Source organism: Ambystoma mexicanum, chromosome 4q (assembly GCF_040938575.1).
Source record: "Ambystoma mexicanum isolate Mex_15411 chromosome 4q, UKY_AmexF1_1, whole genome shotgun sequence".
In the NCBI taxonomy this organism is placed as follows: domain Eukaryota; kingdom Metazoa; phylum Chordata; class Amphibia; order Caudata; family Ambystomatidae; genus Ambystoma; species Ambystoma mexicanum.
The window spans coordinates 365500050-365521243 of NC_090928.1; the positions used below are offsets into that span (position 1 = coordinate 365500050).

Consider the following 21194-nt stretch of genomic DNA (forward strand, 5'->3'; position numbering starts at 1 on the left):
AGAGTTTGTTGAAGAAAAATCACTGTAGGGTCACAAGCTGTTACACTTGTGAAGGGTAGAGCTGAAATCAACTCTAGCAAAGTACCCCAAGTCGAAACAGTAACTTTGGTTCGAAGAAGAGTGGTCCAGCTGGCTTCTGTCTGGTTGCCGTGATGCAAATCCTGGGCCTCAGTCGTCAGAACAAGGGGGATAACGTCTCGAGGACTCCTGTGGCAGCAATTCAGAGGTCGGCGGCAGCTACAGCCTCTTTTCATATCAACAGCACTTTGTGGTTTCAGCGCTGGGTAAACAGCACCACTGTGGATCTTGGAAACTGGTTGGGCTTCCACCACTCCTTAAGTCCTGCACTCTGGTGAGGGGACTCAAGCTCTGGTCGTCTTGCTTCTGTAGGGTCCTGGGGGAGACTCCTGGAGCTTCTGGCTGGATCGAATACGGATTTCTCGACCCCTGGCAGAGGGTTCCTGCAGCAGCAAAGTAGTACAGCCAGTCGGGGAAGGTGGTCCAGTGGCGTTTGTCTCAGGGTTAGTTGGTCCCACTAACCCAAGGAAAGGAGTCGTCCCTTCCGGAGTTCCTCTTGTCGATCAGAAAAAGGAGTTTCAGCAAAGCAGAAAGGCTTCACCGGGCAATTCAAAGGTCCAGGAGGATGCAGCAAGCTTTGTTCATGGTTTCTACGTCGGGTTGTTCTTCCAGTGATCAACTTTGTCTTCAGTCCTAAACCCTCGCCTTTTAAGCAGGTTTCTCTCATTCATGCACAGCCTAGCTGTCACTCAAACAGCAAAAGAGTTGGGGGTCTCTAAGATTGAAGGGAATTAGCACAGAAATTGGAATTCTCCCTAACAGCGGGCTTCTGGAGGGCTATGTGTGTTTGCTGGCAGGATGTGGGCTGGGACTGTCTGGTCCCAATCCATAAACTAGTTTCAGTGTGTCTGAGTGTTGTGTCTGAGTGTTATGCATGAGTGTTTCTGCCAGTGGTCCTGATTGGACCACTGCTGGGGGGTGTGAGGCTAGGTCTGCTATTGGATAGTGGGGGTTTCGGCTCTCATCTGGCTTTTAGGATAACAAGAGGACCCCTGCACCCACTCTTCAGAGATTCTGGAGTAACCTGTAGGAGCCAGTCCAGCTGTGAGACCCGGGAAGAGACCGGAGACCTGTCTGAAGGAGGCCTGGCGACCAACTTCTGCTGCTGTCCTGGAGGAGCCCTGTCTTGCTATTGATCTTCAGGAGGAACGGGCTTCTTCCAACTCTGAAGGTTTGGATCTTTATGTGGTCTGTTTGACTGATTAAGTGTGCTATTCCCGCTTTTTATGCATATGCCACTGGGATTATAGTGAGTTTCCTTATTGATTTGGGCTCTCCTCTCCCAGCGACTTGTTTTGTCGGATTTATCTAATTGAATATGCACGATCTGTCTATTGGGATGGAATATACTTCTACATCCCCAATCCTATTATGGTTCCTATAATATGACTCTAAATTGAGCTATTACTGCACGTTTTGGATTCTTGCTGAGAATCACATTGTAATGATTTGTATTGGCTAACTGTGGGGCTGCTAGGCTAGGTCAAGGATTTTTCTTTGTGTATTTTTAACTTTGTCATATGTTTGTGTTCCCTTTTTCTTTTTCCCTTTTTTCAACTTTCTGATGCACTTTAGTGATGAATTGGATAAAGAAGGAACGCAAGGATTATTTATACACCCAGGAGATGATTCAGGCCATGGAAGGACACAGGGAAGTACACCAAGATGTCTGCCCATTGACTGTATAAATCCATTTCTGTCCTGTCCTGAGGAAGACGACTGTCAAGCCGTCTGTCTCTTTAGAAAAAAAGAGACGCCTTAGACACTTTTTGAGGTCGTCGACACTACCTACGTAGTGATACCAGAGTATCACATGAGAACGGTGGAAGCTACACTAGGTACCGGTGGTTGACTGTTTAGTTCGAAATGGTGACAAGCAGTAGGTTGCATTTTGATAATTTTTGCACTGCAAGCCTGTCTGACAATTCTTAAGTTCAATTCTTCTATATATTATGCCACTCCAGAATAAGAGGCTAGAGAGCCATTGTAAGTTTGTACTTAGTATTTCTTTATTTTTCAATTTTTATCCAAAATTGATTGAACTATTCTAGTTATACTTAGAATTGATTCTTGGACTGTGTATGCATTTGGAGACTTAGCGGATCCTTTTTTCTTTTCTAAGCTTCTTTTCCCCTTTCTCTTTCTTTTTCTTTTCCCGTTTGCGCCCCCTGTACAGTAGATGTGGGGTTGTTTGCACTTTGTTCCCATCCTGTACTGTAGGGTGATCATTTGGTCATCATGCACTTTAACTGTATATATTAAATATGTATTGTCTGTTTTTATGCTGTTTTATCATGGATTCAGCACTATGTGTTATGTGATTTAATATGTGAACAATAAAGAGGATCTGATTTTATATTATCCTTGACCTGGCCTATCCCCTCATTGGGCTATTATACTGATGCTTACTTATTTCGCTTGACTTTTCTAGCGGTTTGTCCCGCGTGACCCCATTCCTTTTGGTTGCTTGCTATTAATCTTCAGCAGTCCTGCAAGGGAGAAGTGACCGGTGTAGTGGAGGGAACATCCATTCCTGAGGTCTGCTCAGTACCCTGCGAAGAAGAGCCGTTGGAAGTGTCCCGGGACCCCCTGTGGCTGACCAGCTCAGAGTTTGAGCTACCGTGCTGCTGACGTCGCAGTTCGCGTTGAGGCCTGGAACTTGGGAGGATCCTCAGCTTAACCTACAAGACTTACCTCAGCGAAATATCGGAGTCCTAGTGTCAAGGGGACCCGAGATACGAGGGAAAGTCTGACTGCAGCAAGTGAGTCCTTTTACGTTGTCGTGCTGCGGTGACGACTGTCCGAAACAGCTTACCCGAGTCGAGTCCAGTCCTGAGAGGGGTCCTGCATCGTGTTTTTCTGCATTCTTCATCCGAGAGTTATTGCACCAGCGAAAGACGGCGACCGGAGATCAGCTCCAACCTGCAACCCCTGCAAATCAAGGACTGAGGCTGCCGGTGGGAAAAGCAACCTCGGACCTTCTTCCATTGACCCGCCTGGGAAGAATCGAAGTACTGGGGGTACGTTACAGTGGTTCTTACCTGCCCCTAAACTCCCTTTAAAAGTTTTGTTAACTTTTATAAAACGTTTGCTATACTTTGGCTTTGCCTTTGCTTGCTAACGCAAGCCTTCTGAAAGTTGGGGACACTTCTATTAGTTACAATAAACTGTCCTCCAACGTTTAGAACCATTCACTGGACCCCAGGCACCCTACCTTCATTTGTTCCTGCATCACAAACTATGTTGGAACTTTTTCTGAACTTTTGAGCATACAGCCCGAGGCTATTTAGGTAAGGACTTTTGAAGTTAGGGTTAATTCTCTGTGGACCTGTAGTACATAAACTAATCTGCACTTTCTTTTACAGGAGTTTAATTTAGATTATGCCCTACTCCACTGACTGTACATATGTAATATATTATTAGAATTGTGTGATACTTCTACCCGTTAGTAGTCATTTTTCATAGTGATATTTGGCCATGAATAAATAATTTTTATACATACTGTCGAAGTGTCATTTGTGATTCTCATTGTGGCCCCTTTACAAGCTCACCACCTCTTGAGACTTTGCCTACACCTCTCGCCACTGCTACCTTGAACTGGTTTGGCTACAGCTCCCAGTGTTGTCCCTGTCACAATATAGGTTGGCCTTCTATACATGTGAACACCAGGCCAAAGTATAGAAAATCAGTCCTAACAATAGTCTTATTGAAGTCTCGAGGATTCCTTTCCCCCTAAGCCAGAACTCAGCGTTCCCTTGCCCAAGTTACACAGTTCAAACAACCTTGAAATGGAACGTTCCTAGTTAGGACTCAGGGTTCCCTTTCCCAAGTTTCAAGTGCTAAAGTTCAAAAGAAACACAAAATATCCTTGTCTCCACAATTCAATTAATGTTGGTTTAAATGCTTTTGCAAATAATTTGCAGCTTGCATGCAGGTTGAAAAATCCACTGTTAATTAGGATTTCAGCATACGATTTGTTTTGAGTTATATTCCTTTTTGGCATTTCAACATATAATGGTTTGTTTGGACTTAAACGTTTTCTCCCACCCCCCACGAACCCCCCTTCCTGTTAGGTAAGATTGTATACAGTACCCTTTGGGTGCAGTAGAATAACCTTGACCTCCTGGCAATAGGGACCCAACCTTTGGTAGAAGTCTGAACTACACAGGTTGGTAGTTTGGCTGAGCAGCCAGGCTTATCAGAAGAGAGGGTCAATGTGAGCAGTAATGTTGTGAGACAGAGTTTCACAGTAGCAGTTATCCAAATAAACACTTACACTCAAGGTTTCTTAATAAAACAATTAATTTATTTCACAGTCAGTTGCATAAGCCTTCTTCAGAAGGGAGTACTATTAGGTAATTAAAATACACTTCAAAACACACTCTGTTTCTCTAAATCAGATGATACCCATTGGGGATGGCACACAGACACTTCCTACACCCTCAGGTGACTTAAATAGCTAGGACACTGTGGACATTGATGTATCACTGGTACATTTAGATCCATACTGAGTTTGGTGCCAAAAATAGAATATAGGATTAAAACAAAGGTTAACAAATAATAATTCAAAAACAGGTGAGTACATTTAAAACCTTCTAATGCAGAGTAAATTAACCCTTTCCTGGGGGAAAGGCCAAAACACTGTCAAAGGTAAAGAAGAGTCTCTCAGGGTGCCAGTACAGCTAATGTTAATTGCACAATGTCACGGGGAGCTGAATATCTTCTTTGTAGGTAGGTAAAAATGTCTTGCATAATGTTTGTAGAAATGTTTTTAGAAAATAGAACACTTGAAGGGCCACACGCTGGGAGGCTTGTGAGGGGCAAAGCTTTAGCAACTCTGCAAGGTAACCAGGACAGGTCTCAACTGAGAGCAAGCAAGGCTAGACAACAAGAGGTAAGTTCTCTTAGACTTTACAGTACCTCTGGTTAGAGGAAAGTTCCAGCTGGATTCTGTTCCTGTACAGCTCTGCAGATCCTGTTCCTGAGCCTCAGTCGTGGGGACAAGAGGGAGGATGTCAGGAGACTCTTGCTCTGCAATGGGAAGGTCAGCGGCAGCAATGGGAAAACTTCAATTCAGTGTTTCAGCTCCTCGCGTCGGACAAAAAAAATAGCAACACCGCGGTTCTCAGATACCACTTCAGACTTTCCTTGTGTCTGGGGTCCAGCACTCAGTTGAGATAGCTCAGGCTTGGTCAGTCCTGCATCATGGAAGTCCGGAGGATCTTCCTGGCGCTCGAGTCTGACTTAAAAGCAATGCATGCAATCTGGTGTTCCTCTCCCTGGCACTTTGGTTCAAGCACCAGCAGCAGAAGTACAGCAAGTTCCGAGAGGAGGTCCAGAGGGGCTTAATTTGGAGTTGATTGGTCCCACTAACTGAAAGGGAGAAGTCGTCCTTGCAGGGCTTCTCTAGTCTAGGCAAAAATCGGAGCTTCAGCACAGCAGCAGGGCTTCTCCGGGCAAGCCAACGGTCCAGGAGTTGCAGCAGGCGCCTCTTCCAAGTTCTTCTTCGGATTCCTTTGTCCAGTGGTCGACTGTCTTCCAAGCCTTGCCTTTTATGCAGGTTTCTCCCATTCATTCCAGCCTAGCTGTCAATCACACAGCAGGGTGGCTGGCCGGCTGGCTGCCCGGCTAGGACAATCACCTTTGGGTGCATTCCTGTAACCAAGGGGATTAAGCACGGAGTTTTTGGAACCTCCCTCACTTCCTGCCCCTGCCAGACATACTGGAGCCAGAGGCGGGCTTCACTCGTGAACCCTGCCGATGACAAAATGATCAAAAGGACCAAACCTGGTTTGGCGCGCAGAGTAAATCTCAAGAAGGACCTTTCCGACAAGAAATTGCAAAAAAGAAGACCAGGCCATTTTGACAAAATGGGCACCCATCGGTGCTTTACCAAGGCTGCTATTGCAGCCCGCGGAAAAAACACACAATGGTAGTAAAAAGTAAACCACTGCCACTAGCCATGAATTGTGGAAAGGGTAACATAAAAACATTACATGAGAAAGTAGACAAAGAGAATACTACTAAGTAGCCCCTATTGTAAGATAGTGTGTGCTGGGTCTACAAAGTTACAAATTGTATGTAAAGTCAATTTCACTTTACTGTTCTTGGAAACAGTAGTTTAGCCAAGAGAAGGTATTTAAACCCTTGGGAAATCTAAAGGACTTCCCTGTGCCACTGCACTAAAGGTGCTGTGTGTCAAAATGTAAAAGGATGATGCCTATGGAGTTTGTCAGACTCCAAAACCAAAAGAAACGCAGTGTTCGAATCAGAGAAAAATACACGAGAGAGTGGGAAAAAGGTCCCACTCTCTTCAGGATAAAAATTAAAAGTCCAGCAAAAGAGCTGGGGGTCTCTAAGGCAGAAGGCAATCAGCACATTTCTGAGAATTTACCTAACAATATTACAACTAGAACAGTCAAAGGTTTAGGAAGGACGCCAATGCTTCCAAGAACAATGATAGGCTCTTTTAAATGACCCCAATCCATATCTGATGCTCTACCACTGACCAGGGCATAGACCAAAAGAAGAAGAGGTATGGACATTTTATTACTTTTTTTCCAGTAAAAGAAAATCACACAGTGGTGGGGCACGGTACTGGAGGACAAACGATTTTCTCTCAAAACAACTCAGCCCTTTTTGTACTGTTGTAGGTCGTCATATTTTCTTTGGATATACATTCACTTAGTGTTGGAACCTGCGAACCTGCAAACCTGCTCAACTGTTCTTTTTCAGAAGCTCTTCTACTCTGACGAAATTGATACATCTCAACTGGTGCTGCACTGTGGCAGAAAAAGGTGGAGCACCTACTTCTTCCCCAGACCTTCCGACCCTTGGCTCTGTAGCAGAACAATCAGGCAGCCCATCCCATCTCGGATCAGAGAGGGAGTCTTGCTCAGAGTCTTGCTGATCTGAGTTGCCAAGGCATTGACCAGAGAAGGCTCCATCACCACTTTCACTGCAAGTTGACAGATTATCATGTAGGTTGCAGCTTTGTAATCTACCAAGGAAGATCTCAAGCCCTAATGAAGAAAGAAAACAATGGAATCAAACATTGTATTGAATACAGATGGATCAATTCCTCTACCTAGTAGCAGTCTCCTGCATACATGCATTAGGTTATTGGGCATATAGGGTTATTTCACAATGTATATATCTCCATTCTAAAAGCCATACCAGGCACTTCCATCCTAAAGCCCCCCCCCACCCCCATGGGTGCCATCTACTGCAATAGTTTATTGGTTATTTAAAAAGGGCCATTTTGGAGTTACTAGATAATGTGATTAATCAACATTCATAACATGTACGACTAGCAAAAAGGTTACAGTCAATAAGGCATTCGTAAATACCTTTTGCACATATGGAAGGAGTTTGGCAACAATCGTCTCAGTTATCTTCTGCACAGCTTCCAGAGCAGAGACAATAGTGGAAGCATAAAATGAAACCAACACTCTCAATTGAGCTGCACTGCTAGAGTACTCGGCGAAAGCCTGAGAAAATAAAAATACATTATTCACACAAAAAATCAAAGAGAAGGCACTAAAGTATTTATGACTGACCCCCTTCCGCCCCCTACTCGCTTTAAAAGGCTGCATTACCAACAGCTATTTGTAGCAATTTTATAGAAACATAGTAAGACTTCAGCAGAAAATCAATGGCCTATGTCATTACAGTCAGTCAACAGTACAGGTCATTTGTTAAAGCTACGGAGGGATTGGACTTACAGCTTTTACTAAAAGAATGTTTCATTTCCCTTAAATGGAAGTAACACAAATACAGGCTCTTTTGGCCTCCCCTCTGTCTGGGACAGACATGAGCAACTGGCCAGTAACTGAGCTGTTTTAGGAGGCCACCCTAGTTATGATGAACAGTGAGCTCTAAGAGGTTAGCGTTAGGAACGTTTTCTCTTTAAGCAACTTTTCCTCCATATTCTATGGACCCCCAAACGTATTGCTAATGCTTTACACGTGGTCCTGACTTTCTACAGTGCAATGAAGCCTTCAGCTTCACTTAACTGGCCTTTTGTTCATTTTGTCATGGGGAAACTGATTAGTCCTTCAGACTGTCCGTGCTGGGAAACTGTCTTCCTTTTGTCTTTTTAAATGTTATCGGTTTGGGTAACTTTCATGTTGCACAGTGCATCTTTCAATGCACAGCAATGGGAATACTTTTATATCAATGTAGACTTACACTCAAGAGATTGTTGCCTACTTTTAAATGTGCCTAAACACAAGTTGGTGGCAGCGGTTACATCGTTACTGTTTTTGATGTATTTTTCTTGTGTGGCTAGTGTGCCAAGATGGCGGCGCCACGAGGTATTTTGCCTGTTTTTTGGCCTCATTGTTCTTGGCCTTCTTCCTGCCTTCCCATGTCAGGAATTCCCTTTTATTGTCATGTATTTGCCTGGGAAAGCAGTGATTTCCATGGGCTAGTGCATGCCACGTGTGTTGGAACCCAGGAAGTGGGCTGGAACTGTCTGGTCCCAATCCACATACTTGTGCGAGTCTATCTGGGTGTGCATTCATGAGTCAGACCCACAGTGGTCCTTGATTGGACCACTGCTGGTGTGCATGCGTGTGTAAGATATTTCCATTGGAGGGCTGTTAGGACAGTTTTTCTAAAGACCATCCAGGGGCTTTATAAAACTATACATTTGGCAATACAGAAACTAAACTTAGTGTAAGGCTGAACGACCTGAAATAATGGTAGCTATGACAGAGCTGCCAGGTTTAGCTTGGGAGGGAGAGAGGGCGGAGTCTGATCACTCATCCGACTTTTGGATAAGAAGGTGTCCTGCAGTCATTCCAGCAGATCAGAGCAAAGTATCCTGTGCAGATGTGAAGACAGAAGGAAGACCCGTGGACGATCCCGGATGAGGTTGGTGACCAACTCTTGCTAAAGTCCCTGTGAAGCCCTGTTGAGCAGCTGATCCCAGAAGACCCTTGTGGGTGCTTCGACCCTCTGGACCAGTGGGAACAACTGGTTCCGACGTCTCCTGGTGCCCAAGCCAATTGAAGTTCTTCAACTCGAACATGGTACACCAGCATCTGTTGCCAACTAGGGGACTCACTTGAATCTAACTTCTGGGCACTGAGGTCTGGATGAAACAGTGGGAAACGCGACCACTGATGACCCTCTGAAGACCTGCCAAGTAAGAAGAGAAACCAGAGTACGGGGCAGGGGTGAGTTAAAGTTGCACTTACCTGAATCCCTATCTCCCCTTTTAAATGCGTTTCTAACTTTTGAAACTTTTACATCAGTTTGGCTTGGCCATAGCTTGTTTGCGCAAGCACTCCAAAAGCTGGGGACAGTTTTATTCACTAGAATACTATCTTATCTAACTTTTGGACCCATCTCCACGTCCACAGGAACCCTCTTGTTAGGGAGAATTCTCAGAAATGTGCTAATTCCCTTCTACCTTAGAAACCCCTAGCGCTTCTGCTAGACTTAAGGACTTTTCATTTTTATCCTGGAGAGAGCGAGACCTTTTTCCCACTCTCTCATGTATTTTTATTTGAACACCGTTTCTTTTGGTTTTGGAATCTGAAACTCCATAGGCATCATCTTTTTACATTGCGACACACAGCACCTTCAGTGCAGTGGCACAGGGAAGTCTTTCAGATTTCCCAAAGGTTTAAATACCTTCTCCTGGTTAAACTACTGTTTCCAAGAGCAGTGAAGTGAAATTGACTTTAATTACCTTTTGTAACTTTGTAGACCCAGCACACACTATCTTACATAGGGTGCTGGAGCGGTTACTTAGTATCCCCTTTGTCTACTTTCTCAGGCAACTTTTTTATGTTACCCTTTCTACAATTAATGGCTGGTGGCAGTGGTTTACTTTTTCATACCATTGTGTGTTTTTACCGGGGGCTGCGATCGCAGCTGCAAAATAGCACCCATGGGTGCTCATTTGGTCAAAATGGCCCGGTCTTCTTTCGCCATTTATTGTTGGAAAGGTCGTTCTTGAGATTTACTCTGTGCACCAAACCAGGTTTGGTCCCTTTGTTCGTTTGGTCTTTGGCGGGGTTCACTGCTGAAGTCCGCCTCTGGCTCCAGCTTATCTGTCAGGGCAGGAAGCGAGGGAGGTGCCTGAAACTCTGTGCTTAGTCTCCTTGGTTACAGGAATGCACCCAAAAGGTGATTGGCCAGCCGGCTGGCTGTCCTTGGAGGACAGCCACCCTGCTGTGAGAGTGACAGCTAGGCTGCGAATGAATGGGAGAGGTATGCATAAAAGGCGAGGTCTTTTGCAAGGTAGGCAGAGTCGACCACTGGACGAAAGGAATCCAAAGAAGAACTTGGGAGAGACGCTTGCTGCAACGCCTGGACCGTTGGTTTGCCCGGTGAAACCCTGCTGCAGTGCTGAAGCTCCGAATTCGCCTCGACTATAGAAGCCCTGCAAAGGACAACTTCTCCCCTTGGGTTGGTGGGACCAATCGACCCCAAGACAAACTCATCTGGAAATCCTCTTGTTGCTGGCTGTACTTCCATTGCTGCTGCAGGAACTGAGTGCCAGGGAGAGGAACACCAGAATCGAATGCATCGTCTTTAAGCCGGACCCAAGTTCCAGGAAGATCCTCCGGACTCCCTTGAAGCAGGGCTGACCAAGCCCGAGCCACCTCAACAGAGTGCTGGACCCCAGAAGCAAGGAATGTACACAAGGTGTCCAAGAACCGCAGTGGTGCTATTCGCGAGAAGCCGATTCCGCGAAGTGCTGCTGATCTGAACTTTTCCCATTGCTGCTGCCGACCTTTGAATCGTAATGCAGTAGCACCCAGACATCTTCCCTCATGTCCCCATGACTGAGGCCCAGGAACAACAGGATCTGCCATACTACAGCAGGAACAGAAGCCAGACCTAAGGTACTGTGAACTAAGGGGTCCTCTTGTTGGGTAACATACTTGCTTGCTCTCAGTTGAGACTTCCAGTTGTTACCTTTTACAGAGTTTCTTGCAGCTTTGCCCTCCACAAGCATCCCAGCTTGTGGCCCAACAGTGATTTCATCATCTACAAAACTCTAACATTGTGCAATACTTTTTACTTACCTTCAAGAAGTGCCTCAGCTCCCCTAGACTTTGCTCAATTGACATTGGCTGTCCTGGCTCCCTGAAGACTCTTCTAACCTGTGACCATGTTTTGATCTGTCCCTCGAAAAGTCATACATTATTTACTTATATAGCTGCGAAAGGGTTAATCTACATTGCATTGGGGGGGTTCAAAAATTCTTCCTTTTTGAGAAACTTGTTAACCATTGTTTCCTTCCCTAACCTTTTCCTTTTGACACCAAACTCAGTATTGCTCTAAATGTGTCAGTGATATATCAATGTCCACACTGTCCTAGTTATTGAAGTCACCTCAGGGTGTAGGAAGTGCCTGTGTGACATCCCAAAAGGGCATCTACTGATTTATTGAAACTGGAGTGTGTGTATATTTAAAGTGTTACATATTTGCTCCCTTCTAAAGAAGGCTTATTCAGACTGACTGTTAAATTAATAAATAACTGTTTAATCAAAAGTGTAAGTGTTATTTGGATACTTGTCACTGTGAAACTATGTTGCAATCCTACAGCTCACATTGACTGAGCAGCAAGGCTTATCTCATGAGGCGTCACTTTACCAACTTGTGTAGTACAGACTTATACCAAAGGTTGGGTTAACTATTGCCAAGAGGACAAGGCTGGTGCAGTCTCCCACAGGGTACTGCATACAATCTTGCCTAACACCGCTCCTAACTCTTCCCCTGACAATGCAAAACGTTGTGAACTTTGGGCACAAGGCCCTATACAATTTAGGGTTGGACTTAAAAAGTTAGGATTGTAAATCCTGTGTACAGTTAGTGCCATCTCTATACATTTGCCTTTCCTTTCAGGTATTGGGGGTGGGGGGCTATTGGTTTATTCTGCACCAACTACAGTGAATATATATATGTTGTATAGTATTTTAGTATTGCGTGATATTACTTGCTAGTCATTTTTCAGGAGCTTTCTGGGCCAATAACAAAAGTGTTACTTTTAAAACTAACTTTCTAAGTGTAATACTTGCTGTTTTACTGTGTGGACCCATTGTGGACCCCTGACCAAACTTGCCTCTCTCCATGCTACCTTGATTGATTTGGCTAAAGTTGCTCCCTGTTCACAATAATAAGAGTGGCCTCCTAAACATCTGTCCACCAGGCCAGAGTTTAGAAATTCATTCTAACACAGAAGAGCGGGGGACAGGCACACTGATGTGTTCTTACCCCCCTGACTCTGTGAATCATCTGGGGGCAGGTGGGTGGGGGTCACTGGGACCTGATTTTCTGCTGTTTGTTCCAGTGAGAGGTGCCTAAGGAGTTGCAAGTCTTAGGTTGGCTGGAAATGCAAGATGAAACCAATCAGTGAAGGAACGCAGAATCCAACAATGCAGGCCTCCTTAGGACACTTCACAGGGTGGGAGAAGGAGAGTTTCAGCGACTATCGCTGTTCGTCCAGGCTTAACGCTAGAATGCATCTAGGGAGCCTTCTGCGAAGTCGCTGAACACTTCTAACTACAAAGTATGTACCTAATTGTTGGACAATAAATCCTCTGGAACTCCGACTTTCCTGCATCTGTACCTTATCCTGACCTGCCTACTGTTGGCCCACAGGGTCACCAGTGTCCCCCCTTCTGCCTCCGAGATCACACATTCCTTAGAATAGGCAAGGACTTCTAAAGTAGAAGACCACGGACTAGAAAATAGAACCAGTGTTGCAAAGTAAGTACTTACTTGCTAAATGTGTTAGTTCTATAACTGATTGTAACTTATTCAGTTTCCGAGATAAAGTATTACAAAGTTCTCAATTATCTGTGAATTACTTACTGCCATTCTGAAAAGTATACAAAGTTATTTACTTAGGTAACAGAGTTGGTATTACTGTAGGATTCCTGAAACTGAATAAGTGTAACAGTATATCACCAACATGGTTTTACTCACCTTGAATATCATACTGCCATTCTAAATGTGCAACATTAGGTTTTGCTTACCTTGAACTGCTTACTGCCTTTCTGAAAAGTCTAGTTCTTGCTCAACTTAAAATTGTGTGCCACTATTCTGATGAAACATTGGTATAACTGCATATTCCTGAAATAGAATAAGAGTTTATTACCAATAGGGTTTTACCCACCGTGAATTCTAAATTCATAATACTGAGTCCTTACTTATCTTTGAAGTCCATATTACCATTCTGAAAAGTAATTCAGAAGTCATTGCTTACCTTTGAATTGTGTTGCACTATTCATATGTCGTCCCTTCGTTCCCCCTCCCTTGCCTCGTCGCTCCTTGAAACGTGTGTATAGGCGCGTTATAAATGCCATATCATATTCTAAAAAGTAATATGGGTGTAACTATCATCCCTGAAAGAAGAAGTAACATATGCTGCAAGGTACCTACTTGTAACATTGTTGGTATAACTATATTATTCCCAACACTGAATAAGGGAAAGTTTACTACCAATAGGATCCGCTTACCTTGAATTAAAAAGTCATTTTAAAAGTCTACTAATTTCTTTGAACGCTCCCTGAACAGTATACTGCCATTCTAAATGTGTAACACTAGGATTGACTCACCTTGAACTGTATACTGCTATTCTAAATAAGGTTTATACTTTGGTTTACAGATCATAGGTATGGTGTTCGGTTTTATAATTGTGTTTATGACTTATAATGAATAGTACTTACCTTTCTAAAGAATCCTCTTTACCTATGTATATATATAATAAACCATCATGTGTACAATACATCAGTGCATCAGTGTTTGTAAGTTCTTTGTACCTTCCTACAGCCCGCTCTCCCTCCTGGCTTCTCTGTCACCGCTACCAAATATCAGGTGGTACAGCCTTATACTAAGAGCTGGATTTTCTGTATTGCCCAAGGTATACTTTTATAAAGTCCCACTGGGTGGACTTTAGAAAAACTGTCCTAACACAGGTTAACCTGTATATCCTGCAATTATTATGCTACAAGCATTCACAAATAAGACTTACAATTGGCATACCAACCTTTACTGCTTTTGTTACCAGCGAGCAAATGAAATCCATGAAGCCCAGATCTTTGTAGCAGTGTGTAATTAAAGTGTCACGGGCAAGAGGAACTCCTGGTTTCTATAGAATATAAAATCAAAAAGAAGAAAATATTAAACACAGCACATCACAAAAGCATGCATATTATGTAAAGGTCTACTAGAAATTATGTAGATAAGGCTAAAAAAATCATGACTTATGGTAATGGTAATGTTCATTTGTAAAGCACCTATACACAAGGCAAGTGTTTCAAAGTGCTCAAGGAGGGAGGGAACGAGGGGCTAAACAACAGTCGTTCAGAGCCCTTGAAATTCTGAAACGATACTAGTCTGCACAGGCAGAGTAAGTGCATACAATAAAATTAACATTGGAGATAACAGCAAATGGGTCTGACGACGATTCTGCAGTTTCTCTAAGTGCATTAAGATACCACCATGCACGGAGTGAAGACAAGGGAGAAACAGACCTACGACCTTAAGGCATGGTGCATTCGGATCGTGCAAGTGCAAAGACCGTTCTGGGGGCGGGGGTCCAAGTGCACCCAGTCGGTGGAGGCTGGGGTAAGTGCCGAGAGATGCCACTCTCTTTGGTCATTGACCAAGTGCACTGATGATGAGGCAAGTGCAGGGCGCACAGGCGAGTGTGAGTGGACTGGCAGTGGTGCCAGGGACCTGTGAGACTCTGAGGTACACCAGGAAGCCAGTCAGCAAGCTGTGTGGATGTTGGGCAAGATTGGATACAGTACCCTGTGGGAGATTGCACCAGCCTTGTCCTCCTGGCAATAGTTAACCCACCCTTTGGTATAAGCATGTACTACACAAGTTGGTAGAGTGACTGAGCAGCCAGGCTTATCTCAAGAGGGGTCAATGTGAGCTGTAGGGTTGCAACAGAGTATTCAAATAAACACCCCTCTTGATTAAACAATTATTTATTAATTTAAGTCAAATGCCTTCTTTAGAAGGGAGCAAAAACATGTAACTTAAATACACTTCAAAATACCCATCTATGTTTCAATAAATCAGTAGATACCCTTTTGAGATGGCACACAGACACTTCCTACACCCTCAGGTGACTTGAGTAATTAGGACACTGTGGACATTAATATATCACTGGTACATTTAGAGCAATACTTAGTTTGGTGTCAAAAGGAAAAGGTGAGACGGAGAAAGCAACAGTGAACACATTTCTCAAACTGGTAAGTACTTTTGAACTCCACAATGCAATGTAGATTAACCCTTTCCCAGCTATACAAGTAAATAATGTATGACTTTTTTGAGGGACAGATAAAAACACAAAGTCAGAGGTTAGAACACTATCAGGGAGCCAGGACAGCCAATGTCACTTGAGCAAAGTCTAGGGGAGCTAAAGTTCTTCTTGAAGGTAAGTGAAACGTTTTGCACAATGTTACAGAGAGTTTTTGTTGCAAAAGAAAATCACATTGGGCCACAAGCTGGGAGGCTTGTGAAAGGCAGACCTGCAAGCAACTCTACAAAATGCAGTAAAATCTCAACTGAGAGCAAGCTACACAGTAACCCTTAGGTCACAGTACCTTAGGTCTGAAGAAATTGGTTGCAGCTGGCTTCTGTTCCTATTGTATTGCAGATCCGGTTGTTCCTGGGCCTCAGTCGTGGGGACAATGGGTAGAACATCTGGTGACTCCTGCACTACGGTTTGACCGTCGGCAGCAGCAATGGACAAAGTTCAAATCAGCAGCACTTTGCAGTTTCAGCTTCTCACGAATAGCACCACCGCGGTTCTTGGACACTATTTGGACTTTCCTTACTTCTGGGGTCCAGCACTCTGTTGAGGTGGCTCAGGCTTCGTCACCCCTGCTTCGAGGGAATCCGGAGGATCTTCCTGGAGCTCAGGTTTGGCTTAAAAACGATGCACTCGATTCTGGTGTTCCTCTCCTTGGCAATCCTGCAGCAGCAATGGAAGTACAGCCAGCACCGAGAGGATTTACAGATGAGTTAGTCTTGGGGTCGATTGGTCCCACCAACCCAAGGGGAGAAGTCGTCCTTTGCAGGGCTTCTCTAGTCTAGGGAAATTTGGAGCTTCAGCACTGCAGCAGGGCTTCACCGGGCAAACCAACGGCCCAGGAGTTGCAGCAGGCGTCTCTTCCAAGTTCTTCTTCGGACTCCTTCGTCCAGTGGTCGACTCTGCCTTCCAAGCAAAATACCTCGCCTTTTATGCAGGTTTCTCCCATTTGTTTGCAGCATAGCTGTCACTCACACAGCAGGGTGCCTGTCCTCCAAGGACAGCCAGCCAATCACCTTTGGGTGCATTCCTGTAACCAAGGAGACGAAGCACAGGGAGTTTCGGGAACCTCCCTCGCTTCCTGCCCTGCCAGACACGCTGGAGCCAGAGGCGGGCTTCAGCAGTGAACCCCAAAGACAAAACGAACAAAGGGACCAAACCTGGTTTGGCACGCAGAGTAAATCTCAAGAAGGACCTTTACAACAAGAAATGGTGAAAAAAAAGACTGGGGCCATTTTGACAAAATTGGCACCCATGGGTGCAATACTGCAGCCGAGGATTCAGCCTGCGGTAAAAACGCACAATGGTAGGAAAAAGTAAACCACTGCCACCAGCCATTAATTGTAGAAAGGGTAATATAAAAAATGTTACAGGAGAAAGACAAAGGGGATACTAAGTAACCCCTCCAGCACTCTATGTAGGATAGTGTGTGCTGGGTCTACAAAGTTACAAAAGGTAAGTAAAGTCAATTTCACTTTACTGCTCTTGGAAACAGTAGTTTATCCCAGAGAAGGTATTTAAACCTTTGGGAAATCTGAAAGGCTGCCCTGTGCCACTGCACTGAAGGTGCTGTGTGTCACAATGCCTATGGAGTTTGTCACACTCCAAAACCAAAAGAAACAGAGTCCAAATCAAAGACAAATGTATGAGAGAGTGGGGAAAAAGGTCTTTCTCTCCAGGATAAAATTTAAAAGTCCTAAAGTCCAGCAAAAGAGATGGGGGTCTCGAAGGTAGAAGGGAATTGGCACATTTCTGAGTATTCTCCCCAACAGCAGACAAGGAGGGAGAGAGGGATAGAGCAGATGCATAGGTTAGCAGGGTAGAGGGAGAGAGAAGGAAGAGGAGAAGAGGAAAGTCTTGAGGAGTTTCTTTGCTTACATAAACACATATCCTAATTTTGACACTGTATCAAAGAAACCAGCTTGCAAAATAAATCTCTGCCGATATCTGCCAGGTGTTGGGGAGATTTAGAATTTGAAGGCTTCATCCCCTCTCCTAGTGAGAACCCCAGCACCTGTTGCTGGACTTCTGGACCTTTGTCCTTAGATCTTGAATGACTGGAGCCTTGTTCCCCCGGTTCCTTCCATAATCAACGAAAGGCAGGATTTGAATGGGCAAGACACGGATTACAATGAGCATCACCAACAATGTCTCAAATCTAAAAGTGTTGCCTTCTAGCATTAATATATCCCTAGACCCAAATGCCCCCGATATGTACCCTTTTCCTGTTCTAACTCGTATACTGAATTTATTAGACAAAGGCCACGAGGTCACACATTACGAGATTCGGAACATCACAATCTCCCTTACAGGCATTCTAGCAAAGATATACTCGCAAAAGAGAATCTTTCAATCCAGCTAAATCCGCACCGAATCAGGAAAACAAAACAGCATCTGTTACATCTAGCACAAGTCAAACCTTGTGCGTTCGCAGTTCGAACAAATCATCTCAAACTTATGATACTGAAATCTTGGCAGCACCGATTGATCAGGCATGTGCTGCTGTAACTGGTTATCTCCCGTTGCCCCAAATTATACTTTGAAAACAAGTTCCCAAGAATTATGGCAAAACATCACCTCCAATTTAGCTAGAATTACTCCTCTCGAAAGTATTATACAAACTCTCCAGGAAATTGTATCTTCAATTCACGCATTTAATTCAGTAGGCCAGGACTTTAAATGTATTTTAAATGGAATCACATGTGGTCACAAAAAAAGAGAAGTAATAAAAAGCAGTGCATTTTAACGATAAATATGCATTTCCTGGTAACTGCAAAATATGATACTGCATTGTTTTAAGGAGACTGTAGCTACCTGAATGGGTTCCAGCCAGTTCCACCTGTGCGTCGGGTCTTTGATATTTAAAAGCTGGATGACTCGTACAAACACTCTAGTCTCATGATATGGCAAAACGCAACCAATGAGGCTATCCTGATTGTACAGATGGATGTGAAACCTTGCGGGAGAAAGAAAAGTCACAAATAACAGATTAGGCACCAGTGAGAAGTAGTCCCAGAACACAAACGTTTATTAATAAAAAACAAGCCAACAGCTTTATTCAGCAATTGAATGATTATGAGTGGCATGCCATTTTTATCAACAGCTCATTCAATTTATGGCAGCAAACACAAGGCACTGAAAGACATATGCCGGACTATTCCAGGGGTGAACATGGTAATGCAGACATAGCTGTGCTCCCAGGAGGGGTGCTCAGTGGTTAAAAAGATAAAGTACAGTGTACCATAACATGCAATAAGGGAATGTATACACAGTACTTTACGAAAATACACTCTTCCTTAAGGGTTCAACAAACTGAGAAACCTGAAGGTGTTCTCACTCCTAGTCCCCATGGATCCTCTGCGCAGGTGGCCGTGTAAAGGCCATCGCTCTTGGAACCCGACCCTGGAGGTGGACAAGCGAGGGAGGATCACCTGGGTGGAGGGTCTGTGGGGAATGGGTGTGGGGAGCTCTGGGAGAGACGCAGTATCCCTTTTTCTCCCAATGACCAACCCCTGTTTTCATGGGATATTGAAAAACAACTCTCCTTATTTGACATACGACTACAGATCACCAGAGTGCCCATTGGAGGTGTGCCAGCCTATCCCGCTCATTCCCTCAATTGGTAGGTGCATTCCCGTACCTGGTGCTTAATCAGCACCTTTAGTACACTACAAAGGCATGTTCTACCAAAGTAAATTGAAATTAACCACTGAATGCCTTGCATGAAAATCTTGAATAATTTGTTAATGCTAAACCGAAAACAGTCAACAAATCTATCTTCATATTTTGAATGCCGCACTGAAAGAACATTACTTCTGAAGATTCTAAAGAAACAAAGCTGTACAATTTAAAAAAATACATTGTGTACAAAGTTCAAAAGGGAAAGAACTTTAAAATTGCAAGCCAGTTTATATACAATAAATCTACAAATCAAGTGTTAAAACAAAGAAACCAATACATATGGAACGCTACAGTAAATAAAACTTTAATAAAGTCAGCAAACCCAATAAGTATTATACTCCAAAGTAAATGGAACTTTGGAGATGAACTTTAAAAAGTGAACTACCACAAACTGCCATTTTCAACCAAGACATTTTGTTACGCAAAGACTAGCCATATGCAGTGGGTGCAAAGTGTGGCGCAGAACATTAAGAAAATTGGGAAACACCATCATATCAACACTGCACTCAGAGTGTAAGGGTGTCCCCAATTGTAAGGGTGTGCCTAATTGCGCTCACACCAGAATAAATACACCCCTCTAGGGAAATAAGGCCAAGATCCTATCTCCTAAGTATAACAAGTTTAATCTTACAAAAATGAGAATGGTGGCAAAGGACTCTGCTGCCTGGACGGTCTTCTCCTGTCCCTCACCCGTGCCTTTCTCCTGCCACAGTGGTCCCAGGCAGGAGTTTATATAGTTCGGTCTTGCTGCAGTAGCGTCGCTGGATACGGGCTATGGCTTCATCCCAGTCCATCCTTCTTCCATACAAGAGCTGCTCCAAATCCTTCCTTTCTTCATTGTCAGCGATTGTGTCAGAACATGCAGCTCTACATTTTGCTACCTTACATAGAAACACACTGCAGCTCTGCAGACTTTTACAAACCTGGAGGCCTAGCCCCAGGAAAACCGAAAACCTAAACATTTATAAACATTAATTCTATTCATATTCCACTCATTCTACTCATGGTATCTGAGGTCTGTAGGTTCCTCCCACCCTTAATATTCATAATATGTCCCATTTGTGCATTTTGTGCACCAAGCATGTAAATCCATTTTAGCCTGCATGGGACAGCTGGTGAGTCACTGTGTGCCAGTGCTAGCGAACACAGCCGAAGCATGTAGTTCATTTTTTAGCAAAAGCCACATTCTTGGGAAGGAGGGGGGGAGTTTTGCATCCATCGTACTAAGATTTTACAATGCATAGGATCTTGACATTACAAATGTATCCAGCTAATAGTTAATTATGCTTTATATTTAAACAATAACTGTCTACTTCAGTGCCTGCACATGTCCTTCATTGCCTGCCCATGTCTGTTTATGTGATCATATCTGCATGAGAGCCTTCCCAATGCCCCTCCTTCCCCCTAATCCATTGTAGCGCCTAAAAGAAGTCTTGCCTAATTCTAAAGCGCTTGGGGGTGCGGGAAGACCCTGGTTCCTTCCCAACAAGAGTACATCTTGGGGAAGGGAACCCCGAGGCTTGAACTATTTATTGACTAGAGGACGGAGCATCTGGATATTTTGAGTTTTTAACTGTGTTTTACATCTTAGGGAAGGGAACCCAGAGTAACAATTCATTCTATATTATTTTTTTTTAACTTAAGGCAATTCTGAAACTTTTGTTAGAACTACTTTGTACTTGGGAAAGGAAGTTGAAAGACAGCTGTGAGCAGAACAGAGTTCCGAACTTTATGTTGAACACTATTTTGTTGGGTGCTGACATCCCTACACGTTGTATAAGATTTGTTGTGAGGGCCAGTATAGGTTTTGGACACAGACAGATTCCCAAATTGAACTTTGACTTTTCCTAGTTTTGGTTTGGTAGGGAAATCCTACTATAGTATAGGGCAAGATAGGTGTTTTTCCATCCTGAGATTTAAGTTAATAAAAGAGTTTACTTTGAATCTGTTGTCTGTCTTACTCCAAGATGCCTTTGCAAACCATAAATATGTAATTTGTTACAGAGGAGTATATTTTTGGGAGCAAATTCCTTTAGATGGTGACTCCACAGAATTAACAGGAAAAGTTTAAGGGTAAAGCCATGGGACCCTAAAAATACATTTAGGTATAAGGAATTTTTATCAGTGCTCAAGACTAACTATT

At 43.8% G+C, this 21194-nt stretch overlaps 1 protein-coding gene across 2 annotated transcripts in view; it reads right to left on the reverse strand.

The window, feature by feature from the left end:
* HEATR1 (HEAT repeat containing 1) overlaps window positions 1-21194 on the reverse strand; it is a 1158897-nt gene that overhangs the window by 1028577 nt on the left and 109126 nt on the right. For both annotated transcript variants that reach the window (XM_069607931.1, XM_069607932.1), the window contains exons 4-7: window positions 18185-18326; window positions 14093-14194; window positions 7428-7568; window positions 6889-7100 (exon numbers count right to left, since the gene is read on the reverse strand). In XM_069607931.1, coding sequence (XP_069464032.1) covers window positions 6889-7100; window positions 7428-7568; window positions 14093-14194; window positions 18185-18326 — 597 coding nt within the window. The remainder of the gene's footprint in view (window positions 1-6888; window positions 7101-7427; window positions 7569-14092; window positions 14195-18184; window positions 18327-21194) is intronic.